Source organism: Loxodonta africana, chromosome 6 (genome assembly GCF_030014295.1).
Source record: "Loxodonta africana isolate mLoxAfr1 chromosome 6, mLoxAfr1.hap2, whole genome shotgun sequence".
Classification (NCBI taxonomy): Eukaryota; Metazoa; Chordata; class Mammalia; order Proboscidea; family Elephantidae; genus Loxodonta; species Loxodonta africana.
This window is the reverse complement of record NC_087347.1, coordinates 90,217,800-90,239,073: the sequence shown is the minus strand read 5'-3', so window position 1 is coordinate 90,239,073 and position 21,274 is coordinate 90,217,800. Positions and strand designations below refer to the sequence as shown.

Genomic DNA, 21,274 nt, shown 5'->3' with positions numbered 1-21,274 from the left:
TTAACCACTATGCCACCAGGGTTTCCAAACTAACACAATGTTCACTGCTACAATAACAAAGATAAAAATATGAAAAATAACTCATAACATAGCAAGATAATAATTCAGACAATAGAGAATATATTTTAAAAATAATCACCCCAACCTAAGTTTCTGTTTCTGTCCCCCACTTCTCCTGCATCATAAAGGAGTAAGGGAAATCTCATAATCCGTGACCCATGGTGGACAACTTGACAGAAAAACTTTGACAAACTCAGATCCCAGCGGTTAGCGGTGGGAGTAGGGCCAGAGAGAGTAGAACAGAGACTCAGCGATGCTAGGGGTGAGCTCTGAGTTTTCACATTTCCTGCTCCAACATATGTCCCCTACAGTTCTACATTCTGTGGGGGCAGTTATCTGGTTTGGATGCCAAATAAGAGAGTGATCAGAAATTCTGGTATCAGTCTAAAAACCTGCAGATCACTCTTTGGTAGAGAAATTATTTTGTGGTGATAGCCTAGGCTTCCAAGACTTCTTTGCCTTAACTTAGAGATATTCCTTATATTTTTAGTATACTCCATTTCAACCTCTTAATTCTGGCACAAACAGTTAAGCGCTTGACTACTAATCCAAAAGGTTGATGGTTCGAACCCACCTAGAGGTGCCTTGGAAGACAGGCCTGGCGATCTACTTCCAAAACGTCACAGCCTTGAAAACCCTATGGAGCAGTTCTACTCTGTACATATGGGGTCCCCATGTGTTCAGATCAACTAGACAGCAACTAACACCACCACCTAAAAGACAAGGCATTTTGTAATCTCTGCTGCTATAGTTCAGCAATTGTAAATTTGTAGCTAATGGAACTGTTTCTTAATTTGAAAAAGGGAGGACACAGAGGGAAGAGTAAAATATCAAAAATTAATTGAAAGAACTTATGCTTAGCAACAATTCAAAGGTGAGATAAATTTTAGACCAAAACCACAATTTGTCCAAATATATGAAAGAAAGTATTAAATAATGCAATTTTTCAAGACTCAGATCATTGTAGTGACTTTTTGGGCCTGATAACCAAGTATTCCACATGAAAACCCCAGTTCTGTTCTCGATAACCATTAAGTCTCTCTTGGGGATGCTACTATTCAAAAGTATGAATCAGGCAGCCTCTGTCTTCCAACAACCCCATCTTCCTTTTCAGTCTTGTTGCTCATTTTTAGCATCTGCCTCATGTGGTTTGTATGAGTAATAAACAGTAAAGAAACATGAAAGATGTTAGCTTATTTTCAGGAGAATTAATAAGGCTTGCTACCAAGCCAATGACTGCAGCATTTATCAAAAACAGCTCAGAAGAAACATAAACTCTAAGACTGAACTTTCAAGCCTCATCCCTCAATTTACCTACGTCTCCTTAATCAACTTTAAAACCAGTTGAGATGTCCCTTTTCAAGATAGTATCTAGCATCTTTTAGTATCCACCAAACAAAAACTAAACCAAACCCATTGCTGTCGAGTTGGTTCTGACTCATAACAGCCTTATGTGACAGAGTAGAACTGCCCCATAGGGTTTCCAAGAAGCAGCTGGTGGATGGAAACTGCCAACCTTTTGCTTAGCAGCCGTAGCACTTAGCAACACTCCTAATATTATATTATATATCAAGTTTCTGAAATTTTAACATGCACACAAATCACCTGGGAAGCTTGTTACAAAGCAGAGCCTATTCAGTAGGTCCATGGTGGAGCCTGAGATTCTGCATTTTCAACTAGCTCCTAGGTGATGCTGATGCTCAAAGGGCAAGAACACGCCTGATAGCCGAAATTAAATCTCAATTATATTATAAATGATTCATTATATCTCAAATACATGACACATGACTCATTAGGTAAAAGCCTTTATTTAGATTTTACCAGCTGTCTCTTTGTTTTTTCTAATAGGTCCACATTACTTTGCAAAACAGCAAATTTTCTGCAGACCCAGAGCTTTAGAGTAAATTGACCAGGCAGATAATACTAGGTTGTGAACAACTGGAGAAAATACTTACACGTATTGAAAACACAGCTCCCTGACCTGAAGCAGTATTTATTATAGACGTTGACGACCCCCCAAACTAGACTCACTGGAAGCTTCACGCAGAGCAGTTCCTACAACGTATGGGATGCTAACACAGGGACAAATTGATGATTCCTTGTCCTATCAGCAAAGATAGATTTTAACCTTTTCTATAACAGAGCAATCCTCTAGAGTCCAATAGTCTGGATAGTCTTAAACAAGGAAGTGTAATAATTCCTACAAGGAAACTATGATGGAGAGCCCCAATGACTCAGGGCCCTAGGATTGGAATGTTCCATTAGTTCAAGCACCTGAGTTGTCTGGGACTCAGAACACCTGAAATTATATCCATTTTTAGATATGAACTAATGGAACTAAATAATTTTTATTATTACAACTTTTATAGAGGACTTATGTGCTAAACACTTTGTAGTCATTTCTTCAACCCTTTGAGATATTATTGCTATCCAACTTAAAGATGAGAAAAATGAGCTTAGACAATCTGAATAATTTTCCTGTAGTATCAGAACTGAAAGTGGCAGTACCAGGATTTGAATATAAAACATCTGATTACAGGATTTGAATATAAAACATCTTATCCATTGGGAAAGAAAATGATTGAAAAAGCCACAATCTGTGTTTATTGCCTGAAGTGACCCATAGTGTTATCATTTGGTCCACAGTTTCAACAATTTAATTACACCTGGTTAAGACTTATTAAACATGGAGACTGGTGTTTAGCTCCCATCCCTGACACAGGAACCCTAAGGCTGCACCCTTGTGATAACAGAAACAAAGGGCTAAAATGGCTGCATAAGTCAACATCAGTCTTTCATCCAGAACTGGTAAGCAAAATATTTGTATCTTTTCTTTACCACAAATTCAACTTTCAATCAAAAAGAACATAAAATGTTTTTTGTCAGCTTCCTCAATCGGAAGCTTTAAATGTGTTTGTGACAATAGTGCAGTGTAAAAGTTCACACAGACAAATAGATATTTTTTGTAAATTGTCAAGTCCTTTCTTTTCTTTCATGAAATCTTTCAAACCAGTGGTTTTAAATAGAAGTCACCAGATTCTTTTGGGTATATTGCTGTCATCATCTTTGCTTCAAAAAGTCATTTGCTTCAGTCAGTCAACAATGTAAAAAGTAAGGCTCATTGCTAGAATTGATTCTCGTTGCATACCAGATAAGCTTATAGGGAGAGGATATGGGGGAAAGCAAGAAGCAGAGTGCTTCTGACAAGCCCTGCACTTTAGTGTGAATCTGTTTCCTCATTCTGCCCCTTTCCTGGTCCCCAGAGACCTGGGCTCTCGGTAGTGGCCTGGAGCCTACTTGCACAAGCTGGCAGGAGCTAACTGTGTGCATCACTCCCCAACTTTGCATTCAGTGGTGCCAGGTTGGTAATTTGAAACCAGCAATGGTGGGAGTATTTACACCACGGAAATTGGTAGTAGGTGCTACAAATCAGGGCATGTTTTCCAGAGATCCAGTTGTTACTATTTACCAGAACACCTCTGCTACCCTATTCACTCTCAAAGCCCTCTCAGTCTTCCCCAATTATATCTTAACAGGACACAAATTCATAACTTTCGGTGTAGGATATTGGGGTGGTAGGAATAATTTCAAGTCTGCCTTCTCAAATTTCCTAATATCGCACTCTCAGGTAACCACCAAATCTGCTGAATGCATTGGGTATCTGGAAACCATCATTTTGCCCAGGGCTGGCCCCAAAGTAACCCCAGTTTTTTTTACTTGGCATTCCTCCATTCCTTTTGTTGGCACAGATAGTCGCTGTTCTCTTCATGACTTTTTTTTTTTTTTTTTTTCCTGATCAGGGCCAAAATTCCTGAGCCTGAACAACACATTTGCCAATCTTCTTCCCATTAGTCTCTTTTCTTTTTCAGTTCCTTCAGGATGTTTCCCACCCCCTCTCAGGAAAAAACTAGGAATTGCTAGTACATAAGTTATTGATTTTATTTTGCATACTTCTAGGGAAATACATAAATATCTACTGAATAAATTAAATCGTACCTTCTCCTTACCCCTGTGCCATAGATAAGAGAAGCAGAGAGAAAGTGAGAGAGAGAGAATGAGATTAAGAACATATTCTTCATCTCCAGAAGTGAATTGGTTATGGGAGAAGATTTCAGGCTGGTGATGAAAATTTTGGGGAGCAGGTAGCCCTTAAATCATATGGAGCTTATTTACAAATTGGTTTGGCCCCATTGAGAACTCAAGTCTTAATTAGCTGATTTCCATATAGGCCCAATTTTCATCCCCCTAGATATTAAGACGATTTAGTAGACAAGACAATTTAATTAAGGTAGCAGAAATTAGAAATCTGTTCCCCTGCCTTGTTTGTGACTATGACTTTGTGATATATAGCTGCCTTCTGCCTTTGTTTTTGACCTTCTGCCTTTGGATGCTGCTAGGAGTCAGGTGGATAAATATCTTGACAGTTGACTTTTTTCTTTATCTTTTCAGTACCATTTATACTAAACCTCCTAAATCCCCCAAGACATGTAATCTTAAAGAACAAAAGAAATTGAGAAATAGCAACATGTCTTTCCATTTCGAAAGCATGAAATGTTGTGAGCTTCATGCAAGAAGGGAGGTAATAGTGAATTTGACCCTGGATATCAATGAGTTATTAAAATTATACATTTATAAATCTGAATTTAAAAGGCACTCTCTAGGTCAGCCACCCCCCCCACCCCCATTCCAACCCCCATCCCCCCAATGTGCTCTTGTACTCTTTATTGTGGCCACCTCAAAGAAAATAGTCTCACAAGTGACCATCAGACTTTGGATATAGACTGTATCTCTATTCACTTATTTTTACCACTAGTTCCCATATCAAGTGTCTTTGGTTAGTCATTTAGTTATCTTTTTACAATTTGCCTGCAAAACATTGTGTATAATCCAGAGTGATTTTTCTCAAGGCCAGCTCCTTTACAAAACCTTGAGCAAACACTAGCATCATATCTCCAAAGTCCTGCAAGGGTGACAATGCTTTTGTAGGAGCATCTTTAAAATAATTATGACAGTCACTTTCGTTTGATAAATATTTTAAAGTATTTTAAAATACATATATATATACACATATAGTATGTAATTAAGATTATCTTTTAAGAAGACATGGATAATTGAAAGGACTTATAGGTGGAAATTATGAAACCATGAGCAAGTGCTAAGTAGGTTATCTACTATCTCTAGGAGATTTGATAAATATTACAAAATAATAGAATCTCTGAGATATCTTTGACTTTTTTCTAATTACATCTGGACATTAGGCATTGTTACTGTCAAAGATTATGGTAGGGAACTCATAAATAAAATGTATCATTTCTAGTGTTTTATAATCCAGATTTGTATTTTACGGGCTGGATTTAATTAAGAACTTAAATCACTTTTTATGATGGTATGTGGTTTTTTGTTTCTTAGCACTATCAGTGAGGTAGCAATCACTCATCAAATACAGTAAATGTCATCTAAAATTATTTTCTTTAAATGATATTATTAAATTGTAAGAAAATTCTTTTTCATTCCCAAAGGATTAAAAGTTCTTGTAGCGTAAAGAAATATGAAAACTTATTTTGAGGCAGAGACAACCTTAATATTTTCCAAAACCTGTGTTTATACTATCTGTTTAGTTTAGGAGAATTCCTGAGGAATCAAAAATATAGTTATCTATGATTTTTATTGGTTTCCGTTTCTTTAAATCTCAGTTGTCAAATTCAGTCTGTGACTCATTCCCAGATACCCTTTCTCTCCAGGTGGATCACATTGTTTTTGAAAACTATCATCAGTTGTTATGCTTAGAAGGAAATTTTCCTGAGAAGACCATGAAGGCAGCTACTTGTGACCCAAAGAAGCCAAATCAAAAGTGGAGATTTGAAAAATATTATGAAGATTGAAGAGGAACTGGTGCTTTTATATAGCAAAACTATTAAAGCAAAAAACCAAACCTACTGTCTTCAAGTCAATTCCAGCTCATGGCGACCCCATGGGTTACAGAGTAGAACTGAGCTCCACAGGGTTTTCTTGGCTATACTCTGCAGAAGCAGATTCCCAGTGCTGCTGGGTGGGTTCAAACCGCCAACCTTCCAAATAGCAGCCAAGCACAAACCCTTTGACCACCCAGGGACCTAGTAAACCCGTTAAGTGCTGTGAAAATAACAGTAAACTTGGTGACTGTATTTCTCAATGGTAGTTTAAATTTTCAATTTTAATAGCGTTTGAATGGAAGAAAATGTCACAATATTTGGGACATGAAAAGATAACTCAAGGAAGCAGTCCAGCTTTGGAGTAGAGTCCTTTTTCAGAATTGTGTGGCCTTTTTAAAAGCCTTCTACCCCTCCAGCCCCCACTAGAACTCATCCTGCAAGTTTTCCACGATCTAACAGGTTACTGGAAAGTAAAGCAGAAACACTTTGGGAAGCACAAAGACACTCATTATGGCTGTGTTTGATAATAACCAGCTTTTTTTTAGGTACACAGTGGGTATGATCAATGAAAATTTGGTCCTTTCTTTGCTATTTTTTAATCAACAAAAACTGCTTGAGTTGCTATGTCTGGGAGGACCTCAGAAACACACAGCTATTACCTTGGTGAAATCTCTGTAGATGATATATGTACATCTTTGCCCAACTGTTTGAAATGTACTGACATGATCCTACGATGGCAGAGTGTTAATCTAGATAACCACATGGAGTGTTTTCCCAATCTGAGACGAGATCTTCAAAAGCTCATTCAATTCAAAGTATGGACATTGCTTCAGCTGCTTATTTTGTGCTTTTAAAACTATACTTAAAAAAAAAAAAAGGGTTGCACCAGTAACTTCCAAGACTTATGTCAATATTTAAAAAAAGAAAAAAGAGGCTAGGTCACAACACACTGTAGTAACAAAAACTGATTTAATCATTGAACAAACTTTAATGTGGGACCAAACAAGAAGAGTTGAAATGAATAAAGTGGAAATAGAGTATTGAAAAATATTAAGTTCTTTTGTACGAAACTGGTAAATTACCGTTTTAGATTTAACAGCAATCACAGTGAGAAAGTATGCTAAAAATTCACTCTAAAAGATTCCAAAGTAGAAATAAGAAAAGGAAACATAATGAATGAGGGGCAAGAGATAAACAACCATCAGGAAAACCGTCAGGGAAAAACTGCCCAGTCTTGGCCAAAAACAAAGTAAAAAAAAGAAGTCAAGTACCAGGTGTGGACCCAATGATAACACTGATGGTTTTGGGGAAAAGTCACATTACACATTTCATGGATTCAAATTGAGCCTGTGGTCTTAGGTATGCCAATACTTACGTATACCAGAAAGAATCTGAGAGATCATAATAATCCTTTACATTCATTTTGGTTAAAAAATAAATGATGCCCAGAAGACAAATTTTTTTTTTTTTTCTAGTGCCTCAAAAATCCCAGGCCAGTTAGAGAACCAGGATTATTAGAATTTGATTCTCCAGAGAAAGTGCTTATTCCGCCATCCCAGGCCACTGGCCTAAGCAAAACTGCTTCATAGTATTCCTAAGAAAGAGATGCATAAATATTTTTGCTGGGGTGGGTCCCTAAAAGATGTGTTGTTAGCTGCTGTCAAGTTGAGTCAGCCTTTGTTCCATGCACAATGGAACGAAACCCTGCCCAATCTTGTGCCATCCCTATGATTGGATCACTGTTATGATCCATAAGATTTTCACTGGCTGATTTTCAGAAGTAGATCACCAAAACTTTCTTCCTAGGGTTTTTCTTCCTAGACGGCCTTAGTCTGAAACCTTAGCTGAAACCAGTTGCCCATCATAGCAACATGTAAGCCTCCACCGACACACAGGTGGTTTCACACAAGGTGCATTGGCCAGAAATCAAACCCAGGTCTCCCACATGGAAGGCGAGAATTCTACCCCTGAGCCACCAGTGCCCCCCTGAACCCAAAGGATAGCCTCACTATATGTTCATTAGTATAATCAAGCCTTTGTTTTGTTGAGCTGCTAGTAAAACTTGGCATCTTTAGTTCTGACTTCCTATTTCAAATTAAATTTTAATTTCCAATTAATTACACAAAACCAGAGCTATAACTAAGAATGGGAAGGAGAGACAGTTTTGCAGACTTGCATCATATTTAAAATGTTTTATTCAAATAAGTGACTAAAAAATGAGATACTTTTCAAAGAGCCAATATGGGGGAAAAACACAAGTCAGTTGCCAAAGGATTGATTGAGTTACCGACCAAACTGAATATACCAGGTGCTTCCTATAATTCTTCATTTAGGAAATGAAAGAGGTTAAACGGTTTTACCCCAGTGTATAAACAAAACCAACCAACTCGTTGCCATCTAGCTGATTCTGACTCATAGCGACCCTACAGGACAAAGTAGAACTGCCCCATAGGGTTTCCAAGGAGTAGCTGGTGGATTTGAACTGCTGAACATCTTGGTTAGCAGCCGAGCTCTTAACCACTATGCCACCAGGACTCTGTGCCAGTCTATAGACTATCTTTATACCCCAAAACCATTTCCACAAGGGAAACTGTTCAGAACGACTGTTCCATTAACTGTTCAGAAAAAGACAAATTACGTTTTAGAAGAATATATTATACACTTACCTTAAATACACCAGCTGGAAGAATTTGAATGTTTTCTCAAAACAGTGTTCTATGGTTTCCTCAGTGTATGCTTTTCCTGACTTGACCTTAATGTGCGTATTATATGAAGCTACTTTTGAATCTATATTGTCAATATAACAAAGGATTATTTTTGTACATCACATATTTGTTCTTGGATAGAATTTTAAAAAGTCTTTATCATATATTTGCTCAATTATTCTATGCAAGTATCTAATCACTAGTTAGGAATCTCTATGGGCCTAAACTTCAGTGTTGACTAATTGTTAAGTCTACTACCAAAATTTTTTCAAGCACTTTTATTTTCAGAAGAATCTGTTCAAGGCATAAATGCTACTAGGTGTTCTGGTACTTGTAACAATAAGCCCTTGGATGGTGTACATAAGAGTCCTAATAACCCTGGACTCTTCAACAGGGAGCTGTATTATTGGAGGCGTCAGGATTTTTCCTGGATTATCTCGGCTTAAAAAAAAAAAAAAAAAATTTTTTTTTTATAGGGTCGCTATGAGTCGGAACCGACTCGACGGCACTGGGTTTTGTTTTTTGGTATTGTCTTAGAAAGATAACCGTTTGTTTTGTTACCTTGAACACACTGTAGTCTTGACAATATTTGACAGGACTTATTTGACCAAAGCTAAATTACCAAATCATCTGTTAAAGTGTTTCTGAGCCTGTCAGTTTGCTGAATTCCTTTCCCTTTTCAACAGTTACCCAGAACCTCCACCCCATTCCCCCAAAAGATGTCACAGCTGTTGTTGGTACAGTCATATTTTATCACCAGCATCAAATATACTCAATTCTGCTTGTTGACATTCAATAGGCTGTCATTCATCACAGGGCTACAAACCGCCATGTGCCATGATCACAAAGCACTGTTAGCGTCACCACCCCAAACTAGAAACATTCTCTTAGATATTAGAACACCTTACTTCTGGCATCGACTTTGAGATTATAGAAGGGCATCAGTTACAGTGTACAGGAATTCAATTTTGCCAGTCAACTTTGAATTTCATGAATGCCTTAGGATGGTTTTCAAAAGGACTTCATGCAAGATAATGGGATTGTAATGGGATTGAGATGCACCATACGATACACTCTTTATTTGTTCTAACTTCTCTAACTTAACTTCCATATTTAGAACACAGGAAATAAATATGCTTCAGATGAAGGCCCCATTGTCTTGGACAAAAACAAGGAAGCCACAAAGGGTGACTGGCAAATGGAAGGGGACCAGTTATGGTTGATTACCTATTATGTGCTAGGCACTGTATGTGCTCACTGGTCTGCACAACTTAGTGAGGGGGATTTCATTCTCTCCATTACACAGACCAGGAAGATGGCTGAGGGGAATTTGGTAAATAGGCCACGATGCTATGATTTTTACCTCTCTGTCTATCTATCTATCTGTCTATCTATCTGTTTATCTATCTATCATCTACCTATCTATTTATATATGGCAGTCAACTCAGGTGGGCTCAGTTAAAGTCCCTGTATTGCAGATTATTGATGCCCACGGTAATGCAATGAGGTGAAGTCAAACCTCTTGTCTCTCTTTGATGTTGTATAGAAAGGAAGCAGAGGCTGGGCCCCTCTATTCAACAACTCATGTATAGGCTTGAGGGTAGCTACCTCCACATGCTTTGCTATGATCTGTCTCCTTGATCTAAAGGCTCAATGTCCGAACTGTTATTGCCCGTCTCCTGGAAGAAGTATGAGAGGGAGAAGTTGACATGTAGGAAGTTAATAATTCTCTGTAAATAGTAGTAGCAACTCTTTTTTGGTACACAAAGCAAAGCTGACAGTTTGCTCAATTTGAACAGAGTTGGAAGATGAAAATTTGAAGAGTCCTTTAACTTAAGGCACAAACCATGACTTTTAACTTCACTTCATTGAGTAGATTGTCACCATAGTGCTTTTGCAATAACTTTTACCTGGGTTACTCAACAATTGCTACAAATCAAAATGCCTTGAAATTAGAAAAGGAACACTAACCAAAGTTATTGTACAAAAGATTTATTTTTAGCAAATAACTATTACATGGACAGGTTCGAATAAGCCATATAAAGTATTACATATCCCTATGAAGCTTAATGAATGGTATTTCAAGTGGTGGTGGTGCCTGTACGTAAAAGAAAGAAAAAAAAATACCATCACACTAAGCAGATTTAATGCCTCTGTTTTCAGTCTAATGAATCGATGAATAGCTACCATTCCAATTAGGATCTCTGCAAATTTATATGAATCTTTACTTTGCAAACACACACAGAACACAATTAAAAATTCTCATTTTCCAGCAAATACAGCAACTTTTAGCATGCTGAGATTCTAATGATGACAGTTGCCATCAAGTAATAAATAATTTATCTGAAAACAGAGGTTTTCAATATTTTTATAGAATAATAGATAGTTGCCAGTTCAAGGATATGGGTCATAATTATCTATAAAACTAAAGCCTTTATATTAGATGTCAAAGCTAAAATTTTTTATATCATGAATGGTCTTCAAATTTAAAATTGAAATTAAATTAAATTAAAATTCTAATCCAATTTAAAAACATATCAATCTTCATAAATACATATCTAAAATTTCCTCTTTATTTGATGCATTAATTGGAAGAAAGAAAAACTAGGGGATTCTACTTAAAACTTAAAGAAAATTAAGAATTGTTTTTAATATTTTTAACTCTCTTTTAAGTGCATACATTTGACAGCATCTGGACGTCTGGAAAGAAGTATCTCAGGTGGACTAAATTTAGTTTGCTCTGGATAGTCCTTTCCAGATTTGAAAGGAGTAATCCAACTCTAAATTATCAGGATGCTCATTATTTAGTTTAGGATTATGCACATGGTTTAATTCTTCAAACAACTGCCCAAATGTTTCTAATTTTATAGAAGGTAGGCTTAAAAACAAGATAACGTCAAGATCAAATTCATGAATTTTGTTACTGATTTCCTAGTGAACATTTTTTGGTGGGAGAACTAGGTTGACACTATGGAACATGAAAGACTTTGGAGTTTATTTGAACATTTTTAAGTACCCAATTTCTCTGCCTCTGACTAGCTGAAGTTATTATTTAAAAAAAAAAAAAAAAAGGAGCCAAATATGTCATTTTAAATTTCTGGGTAAAAATCCAGATCGCTTTCCAAACTTATTTCCAAAATTTCTCCAGAGCTGTCAGTTATTAGATATGGTCATTTGGTTTTGTCATTGCCATCGATCTAAAAGATTTCTGCTGCTCATTAGTACCTGTGTCATTGTATTTATGTTGATTCTATGGCCAAGTCACTTCATGGTCTTCATGAGCTGTGTATACATTTTTGTTTTCATATTTATTATGTGATGTTACTGTCTGATATTTTAATATTGGCAAATATTTGCTATAACTTTTGACATTACTTTTTACAGCCCTGCTGTTTTTATAGAGCAATGAATGTTCAAGCTTTAAAAGGAGTAGTTGTCTTCCTCATATGGCCAAAAGTATTTCCTCTTTAGGGTGCTCTGGTGTTGCATCCTTTTTCATAATTGGCTGTCATTACTTATTTTAAATGTTTTCCCTATCACTTTGAAACACTTAAATATCTGTTCTACATTTGAAAATATGTGAAAAAGTACTACTTCATGTAAATAGGCAGAAACAATTACTATGAAAGTATCATTGTGGTTTAAATGTATTACCTTGATGACTACAAAGATACATATATTTTTTCAAGTTGTTGGAGCTAAGAAGCATCTAAAATAGTATCTCCGTTCCTACAAAACTATAGAAAATTTTCATGTACATTTTGTATCTACTTACCAGAAATTCTTTTTGCAATTTCATATACAATCACTCTAAGAAGTTTTAAAAATAAACAGTGCAAATGAATTAAAATGATATGGTCTCTTGTTTTCTGAAGAAACATTCATTGATGGTTTTAGTACCTACCGATACCTGAGAGTTGTAAGTTTCAAAAGGAAGCCAAAGAAAATAAAGTCTAGAAACTGCAAACAAGGACACAAATTTTTATTGAGAGCAAGTTGGACACAGTGTTTTTATGTAAAGCGTTAACAATTATATATTCTAGCATATTCTGTATATTTGAAGATAGTGTTATATAAAAAGAGAAATACAGATATTATTAGTTCTTGTTCACCCAGCAACTAAGGAAAACAAAAAGTCATGTAAGAAAATATCAGCATTCACATAATAAATCAATTCTCACTCCTACCAGGTACCAGAGCCCTTCTTAGCATGCTTGAACTTTGAACCATCAAAGCTCCGGTAAACCTGAATTACAAATTTGTGTTTTTCATAATCTCCCATCTGTGTTTCAAACATTTTAAATGCCCCCATGTGATCTGAGCCAGACTGTTGTCTTTCTTAGTTTAAAAAAGAATCTAACAGCCGTCCATTACCATCATGTTACTTAAGGTCACTTAACTTTGTGGCCTTGATGTAAGATGGCAGTATAGGGCAATGGGTACTGATGACAAAGAATAGTTTCAGTGCTCTCTTGCAAATACATTGCTTCATCCATGAGCATTAAACATTCACTAATTGAACATAAGCTAAAATAATCTTCATTGATAAAATATTTTCAGATTGGTTAGTCATTTGACAGGAGCACAAAGCTAAAAAGGCCACGGTTACTATGTGTTGAAACCTGATAAAAACTGTTTGGTTTGTCATGCCATATGGCCATAGACTTACTTCTCATCTCACTGAAGTTCTATAGGAATGCATCATCTTTGATGGAGTAACTCAGAATACATGTTGTATTGATGGTAGGTTAACAATATGGCCCGATTACACACTAGGATTTGAAGTTAAGTGAAAAATTGTAAGGGTATTCAGTAATCCAAAAAGAAAATATGTTGTCCAGGTGGAAAGATTTAGAAGATCTAAATTAGTCAGGAAATTGTCTTAGTGTATCAGTCTTCTACCTGGCTTTATCAATAGAGACCTTGGTTTCATTCTGAAAACTTGCATTGTGAAGGATGAGATCTGTAGGTCTGTATTAAGAACTTTCATATGGCCCATTTGTAAGCTCTCTGAAATAACAGAAGGAACACTTCAATCTTGAACTCAAAATTGAGCCTTGTGAAAACTAAAAGTATGTGATACTGTGGAAATATATTATATGACCAGGAAGAATTAAAAGAAATTTCCATTGGAATTTGTGGGATTTGTTACACATAAATAAGCAATAATCTAAGAAAAGCTAACCCGAGTTTTTCACAAAACGAAAAAGAAATAAACAAAGGGTTGAACAGTACAATGACAGTATTACATTCGGACAATAAGGAATTGTCTTTTTATTTGCAGGGCCAAAAAATATCTTTATCTGTGGTGAAAAAAAACTTAAGGGTAATATATATGGAAGCATGAAATGAAAAATTGTAGAATAAACTATCTAAGAAGAATATAAATATACTCTCCATTTTCATAAATATACATTATTTCACATATTGGTTTGAATAAAGCTCCTACAAACACACTTTTAAACATCTAGATTTGGGCTCAAGTCCAGTAAACTATATATTCCCAACAACCATCAGAGCTTTGTCATTAAAAATACATGCTCACCACTCTACTTAGAAAATATCCTAAGATAATTATTTCCACTTTAATAGTAACCAGTATAGTTATGATTAGAGTTGTCTCAGGTTTCTCAGGCAAGAAAATTATTCTGAGAAGCTGTTAATGTGGGCAAGTACGGTAATAGAGAGCAGTATTTGCTTAAAAGTGTGATAAAACTTTCATTTTCACTTTTAATGGCTTAAACTGTTGTAGACAAGATTTTATTTTCAGGCACGGAAATGAAACTATCGAATATAACTCCTAAGTCTCTTCCCCACCCATCTTCTAGCCCCTCCTTTGTATCAACCTCACAATGGGTTTAATTCAGTTTGAGAACATAAAGCCAACATTTAGTGAACAGAGTTCTTCTGGCTGACAATTGCTCAGCCCTCCAGTGAGAAAATTCAGTGAATGGTAACACCTAGGAAGGAGGCCTATAGAATTTTCACTCTGTAGATGCCAAGGAAAACCACTTAAAATCAATCTTTTTGAAGACAACAGGAAAGGCAAAGCATTCTGGAAAATTTATTGCAAAAGTCTACAGAACTATGTTTAGAAGTAAAGGGTTTAATAGCAAACTTTCCATCACTCTCGATGTACAGGGAGAAAGACATCAAAAGGAAGACAGGGATCATTTCAAGTAGTCATCTCTTTCATTTGATGACGTACCCTAGCACAGCCACTTTGAAAACCAAATCATGGCAGAGTCCTCAGAGGTGCTATTTGGTGATTATTAGTGAAGTTTTAAAAAGCAAGTGCCCTAGAATGAATTTAATACTTCTTGATTTGAGGTTACCAGACTGCATGTTGTCTAGATTTATTTTCATGTTATTCTACAGTGAGACAGAGAGTAAGCTTCCATATCCTCAAAGGGAACGACTCAAATCAGGCATCCAAAGATGCACCTCAAGGAAACAGAGCTAGCTTTTGCTCTAGAGGCATGAGAATTTCTCAGTTTATAAATGCATCATGGACTCGAATTCATCAATTCTTTGCTTGGTGTTCCCCTTCCTGATTTTCCGGTAGGATATTGTATTATATCTTGAATAAGCATTTCTGGAGATGTCATTCTTCTTCCCTAAGGTTGGATGCTCATCTGGTGTCACGGGTTGGGAACTGGGGCTGCTTAGAGGGGAGTCCTCGCTTACATTGCCTTCCTCTCTTAATTGAGAGCCTTCTTCACTTTTTTTCTTAAATTCTATCACTCGAACTTCATCTTCATCATCATTGCAATCATCATCATCGTCATTATTAATTTCTTCATCCCAACCCTCTTGCTCCTCATCATCTTTAGAATGCAACACGTCAACTTGGCTAGGTTTCTGAAATCCCAACCATTCGATCGCAGTTGCCTGATGGGCTTTGTTCTTCCTATCCCCATCTTCTTCTTCTAGAGGTTTTTCACAAATCCTGTCCCTCTGTCTAATTACTTCTTGGTTGTTGCTGCTCAGAGGAATCTTCTCCCACCGATGCCCTATAGCAAAGCCAATTGATAGTGAGCTGTGCAGAGGTTCCAAAATACCCATCTATTATTCTCCAAACTATTTTTGTGGACAAGCATTTCCCAACATGTCTTTTATGGGACATTATTCTGTAGGTCTCTAATATTTTTTCACAGTAAAAAAGGCTTTATAGTCATATCAGCTTGGGAAACACTATAGTAAATACAGTTAAATAAGCTTATTCAGAATTTATTCATGCCTTTAAAATGCTAATGAATATTGTAACTCTCCAAGAAAGTAGGTAGCCCAACCTCATTTGATTACAGAACTCTTTTCTTATGGACTGTTATATCTAGTGGGACTGGTGTTCCTTGAGACACACTTTAAAAAGTCTGTCTAGCCTGTCACAACTTGATAGATGAATATGTAAAATAAAATATTTGGATCTATCTCTTACACACACACACATACACTCATACACCTCGTAAAATTAGAAAAGTGCTTCAGGGGCAAAAAGATTTTGTTCCAATAATAAAACTTATGACTGTCCATGCCTGGTCACTCTTGAAGTAACAGTCGAGCTCTTAACCACTGCGCCACCAGGGCTCCTCTACTCAGGGTAGCACACTCAACCTTTCCCAGTGTGTTTCTGAGAGTTAGCCTAAAGTAACCAGGTGTGGAGGAAGAGCAGAGGACCAGACACGTTCAGGAGTTAAACACTGGGCTAACCTAGGCATCAGCTTACCGAAGCACATGTTATGTGGTCTAAGCCTCACCACTGATGGCAAGAAAGCCAGGATTTAAAATTCACATTGAGCTCCTATCTACCTATTGATAAATTAGCCTGTTGTTTTAGATATACCCCTAAAGGCAACTAAATTGACTCAAGTTGTTTGGCACCAGGAAGTGACTTCTAAAAGGCTGAATTTATTACAATTTTCACTTTTTAAACAATTACATCATGTCAGTATACTCTCAACATGTGTGAAGCATGCTAAAAGGAATTAATTATAAAGGAGTAGAGATTGTTCTCTGGGCTTTCAACCCTAAAGAATTTTTGTGGTAAACTTTGGGAACATACATGACTCAAAAATATTCTCTGGGTTATATCCTTCATTAGGCCTGGGTTCACCATTCCTTTTTACATTATAAAACTCATTGTCCACGAGCTGATTCCAACTCATAACAAACCTATAGGACAGAGTAGAACTGCCCCACAAAGTTTCCAAGGAGTGGCTGCTAGATTCAAACTGCTAACCTTTTGCTTAGCAGGAGAGCTCTTAACCACTGCGCCAGCAAGCCTCCAATAAGGTGAGAGGTAATGTTCCTCTTTGCTCTATGCCCTTCTCCCCACAATTTTCTACTCTCACTGAAAGATGTTCACAAATCCATTTTTATCCCAGGCTTTTTGCTCTCTTCATTTTTCATTTCCCCAACTAGGAATTATATTGTAAACTTAGAGAGAAATGTATGCATGCATATGAATTATCACCGCTAACTACTTATTCATAACTCTTAACAGGTAGTGCCCAGTCAGTGTTCTTTACATTGTAAGTAAGTACACATTTGAATGTCTGTTATAATCTTAAGGTTTCTTTTGTTTTGTTTTTTTCCACAAGAACCAAAGAAACTGATCTTTTTGCTCATAGTCGTCACTCAGGCATGAGGTTGTCATGCATGAAATTACTCCTTGAGCTTAAATTATAATTGTTCCTCAATATTTTTAGCATCCTCATATTTTTCAATCCAGGAACATTCTCTTAAAGATTTTATAGCTGTTTGCCACTGTGAAAATAAAAGACACCAAAATCTGTGCCTCTATCATAGTGCTTAAGTGCTGCAGCTGCTAACCAGGAAGTCGGCAGTCCAAATTCACCAGGTGCTCCTTGGAAACTCTATGGGGCAGTTCTGCTCTGTCCTATAGGGTTGCTAGGAGTCAGAATCGACTTGACGGCAGTGAGTTTTTTTTTTTTTTTTTAGTTTAGTTTATCATTCAGGAAAAACATACACTTCATCTAAGAAGAAAGGATTAATTCAGGGAAAAATTGTCTGGTGGGACTCACTCTAAAAATCCAGACTGCTTTCATTCTCTATTTGATCAAAGTGTATGTAATATTCTAGAAAAATTGTTGTATACAGTGGATTTCCTGATCAGAAATTTGAAAGAGGTTCTACCTGAAATATTGAGATCCCTGCCTCTGAGAGCTTGACTCATTGAAAGCATATGGATTAGGGAAAAATGGTTATATAGTTCTTTTAAATATCCATGGCCATCAAGTCGATTCTGACTCATAGCAACCCTATAAGACAGAGTAGAACTGCCCCATAGGGTTTCCAAGGAGCACCTGGTGGATTCAAACTGCCGACCTTTTGGTTAGCAGCCAAACTCTTAGTTCATTTAGTGGAGACTAAACCTTATAAAAGGAGCCCTGGTGGTACAAAGGTTAAATGCTCAGCTGCTAATGGAAAGGTTGGCAGTTTGAACGCACTAGCAGCTCCACAAAAGAACTGGTGATCTGCTCTCCTAAAGATGATAGCCTAGGAAACCCTCTGGGGCAGCTCTACTCTGTCCTACAGGATCGCTATGAGTTGGAATCAACTTGTTGGCACACAACAACCAGTCTTAGAAATTGTCTCTGAAAATGTAAAAATTTGAAGGTGACTGTTGCTCAGTATATTCTTTCTGAAGAATTTATCCAGCGGACCACTGAATGTGGTCAACTGACACAGTCTGAGAAGTGTCCCTGCAAAGAGACAAATGCAGGAAATTGCCAATCACATCCTTCTTGGCATATACTATTTTATGTGATGCTTTAATATTTCAACCAATAATCTCATCGATATTTTGTCTGTAAAGTCCTAGATATTAATCAGACTAAATTGGATAGGTCCTAACAAGTTGGCTTCAATATTGAGATAAGATATTTATAGCTACAAGATAAGAAATGAACGATTAATCTATCCTGCACTTCATTTAGAAACTGCTTGAATGTAGACATCTTCTTAGAACAGACATCTAAGAACTCATGGCTCTTAATCTATTGAGTTTATTTAAAATCTAATGTATTTGCTCAAAAATCAATGTTCTTTTTATTCTCCCATTTTCTGAAATAACACAACTAAAGTTAACTTTAACTCACTGGGAGCTTTCTGTGACAAGAATTTGGCAACCATTTTGGGTTTACCTCAGAGATCTAGCATTTTCTTATGGATTAATCCATTTTTAAGATTATTTTAAATTGTATGACAATGGTAGTTTGTTTTTTTAATAATAAACCCATTTTTAAAATATTTACATTTCACAAGTTGCCTGACACAGGTTGGAGACATCAAATCAAAAAGAAATATTGGCTTAGAGGACTAACTTAATAAGAGACAGATCCTTGGGTCAAAGCATACCAATCAGCTGTACCAATCCACACAGTATCAGTCTCCAACCACCTAGAATGCTTTCTAAGGTGGGTCCCACAGATAAGTCAAGACTCTTTTATCTGCCTACAGCAGTTTGGAGATTTTTGAAGGCATTGCCTGGATTGCTTTTGTAACTCCACACTCACACAACATCCCATGAAAAAACCATCATTCATATTCAGTCAAACAATGTCTGTGTGCAGAATGGTAGTTCCTGTTACCTCCTCTGAATGCCGGTTCATCAGCACTTGTTTCTTGGAGGGAAAGATCTGTGATAGCCTTATGAACAATAAAGAGGTTCTCTTCTGGTTTTTCTAGGGGGAAGAAACCATAACATTAATATTTAAACATTTACATAGTTTGAGGGAAAATAAATTACCAATTTAGACTCCAGGTAGACTTTTTAATCTTAATTATGATGACTAAAAATTACTCTGACTCATTTCTTCCTTAGTTCCATTTATTTATAGGCATAATAGTAATCTTTCCTTTTATATCTATATAAAATATGGAACCATTAATTCAGACATCTTCAGATATATTTAGAAGAGGAATATAAAAGTCTGAATTCTCCTTGTTCAAATAATGAGACTGTTCACAATAATAACAAAGTTCTATTGTTGTTAACAATAGTTAACATTTAACCAATACTTACTATCTGCAGATAATTTATATGAATTATCTTAAGTAATCTTCACAACAACCCTACAAATGTAGGTATTACAATTCTGCCTTCCCCTAAAGAGAACACTGAGGCTTTATGGGGCTAGGAAAGTTGTCTAGTGTCACAAAGCTAACAAATAAATAATTCTAGCTTTGAGCCAACGCAGAGATTTAGCCCTGAAGCTGTGCAACCTCAGTAGAATAAGGGGCTACAATTTTTTTTTTTTTTTTGGTGTCCAGGTCATTCCTGTTATAACAGTTTATGAAAACAATCCTGAGTGAATTTATAAATCAAAGCAAGCAAACTGAGGAGGACAGAGATACTTTACCTTTTAGGAACTTCTCATCCATGGACCAGTTGAGTAGCATGTTCCCTTGCGATTTTTCACTTTTCTCCTGATTTTCTTTTATGGGTACATCTTCAAGACTAGGGTCTACCCTGTAGTACGGCAGGGTGCCACTGGTATTAGTAGTTTCATCCGTGATTTTAGTGATTGGCTGTTGCCCATTTTCAGGTGGGGTGTCCCCATTACACTCAGCCCCACTGTATGTCACTGGAATGTCTGTCATGATGTACAGTTGAGTCTGATTTGGAGAGAGCTTTGACGAAATTGAGTGAGCAGATCCTTGATAAGATAAATGATCTTGCCTTCAAGTTCTCTAATTTCAACTCGTACTATAAGAATTAAAAAAAAAAAAACTTTAATACACAATAACAAGCTTCTTTTCCTAAAGGTGTCCACACAGAGCTTAGAGCAAAAGCAATAGAATCTGTCAGATTTGCCACCAGCCCTTGAGCATGAATCCAGCCAATCATAGTCTTCTTTGTTGCTTAGCAGTCCCACTTGCAGAATTAATGGCACTCTCTTGATTTCCATAAACAAACAATCTGAGGCAATCAGGCTTTTGTGTAGGCATGTAGAGGGGGACTTTCAGCTTGTCAGTCCCCCTCTGGGAACAGAGATTTTTGTCCCTTTTCATAATAGCCCTTTGTCATTTTCCTTGTAACAGGAGCTACAATTGTTCCACAGCTTTAATCCAGAGAGAATGACCACCTTGAGGCATATTAGTTCTACGTAACCAGCTTAACATTTCCAAACAGATTTTGTTTGAGGAAAACCTCAGCTATTTTGTAAGGGACGATGGCCTTGTTTCTTATTTATTAGGGAATAAAAACAGCAATCAAAACGTGCAAACAGGGCAATTTTACTGTGAGTGGTCCTTGGCAGCAGATTTCTTGGGATGCTTCTAGGAGCCCAGAGACAGGACCTCTGAAAAAATCTAGCAAACAAAGTTCTACAAAATTGGCAGTGCCAAAAATTTTAAAAGTTTAGAGTAATTTACTTGGCCTATAGCTTCTTATTCTCAAATCCATGCTCAAATCCATTTATGTCTGCAGAAGCCCATCCCATCCTTTAAAACTCTGCTATGATTTTCTCTGTGAAGGTTTCCCCATCCCCAATCAGAATAATCTCCACATTCTCTATTGGAATTATGTGATGCCTGTAAAACTATACAGTACCAACACAGTATGTCCTTGGG

At 36.6% G+C, this 21,274-nt stretch overlaps 2 protein-coding genes across 2 annotated transcripts in view; one reads left to right on the top strand and one right to left on the bottom strand.

Annotated features, from left to right (window-relative positions):
- GALNT5 (polypeptide N-acetylgalactosaminyltransferase 5) overlaps positions 1-5,992 on the top strand; it is a 47,042-nt gene extending 41,050 nt beyond the window's left edge. Inside the window, exons 9-10 of the mRNA XM_003406011.4 lie at positions 2,707-2,868; positions 5,802-5,992. Of these exons, the coding sequence (XP_003406059.1) occupies positions 2,707-2,868; positions 5,802-5,942 (303 nt within the window). The 3' untranslated portion in view covers positions 5,943-5,992. The remainder of the gene's footprint in view (positions 1-2,706; positions 2,869-5,801) is intronic.
- A 5,765-nt stretch (positions 5,993-11,757) lies between these two features.
- Positions 11,758-20,361, bottom strand: ERMN (ermin). Its single transcript, XM_010586309.3, has 3 exons — positions 20,062-20,361; positions 19,291-19,383; positions 11,758-15,690 (listed from the first exon to the last, which is right to left on the bottom strand). The coding sequence occupies exons 1-3, from the start codon at positions 20,300-20,302 to the stop codon at positions 15,173-15,175; spliced, it is 852 nt and encodes a 283-aa protein (XP_010584611.1). The 5' UTR covers positions 20,303-20,361; the 3' UTR covers positions 11,758-15,172.
- Between the last annotated feature and the right edge of the window lie 913 nt (positions 20,362-21,274).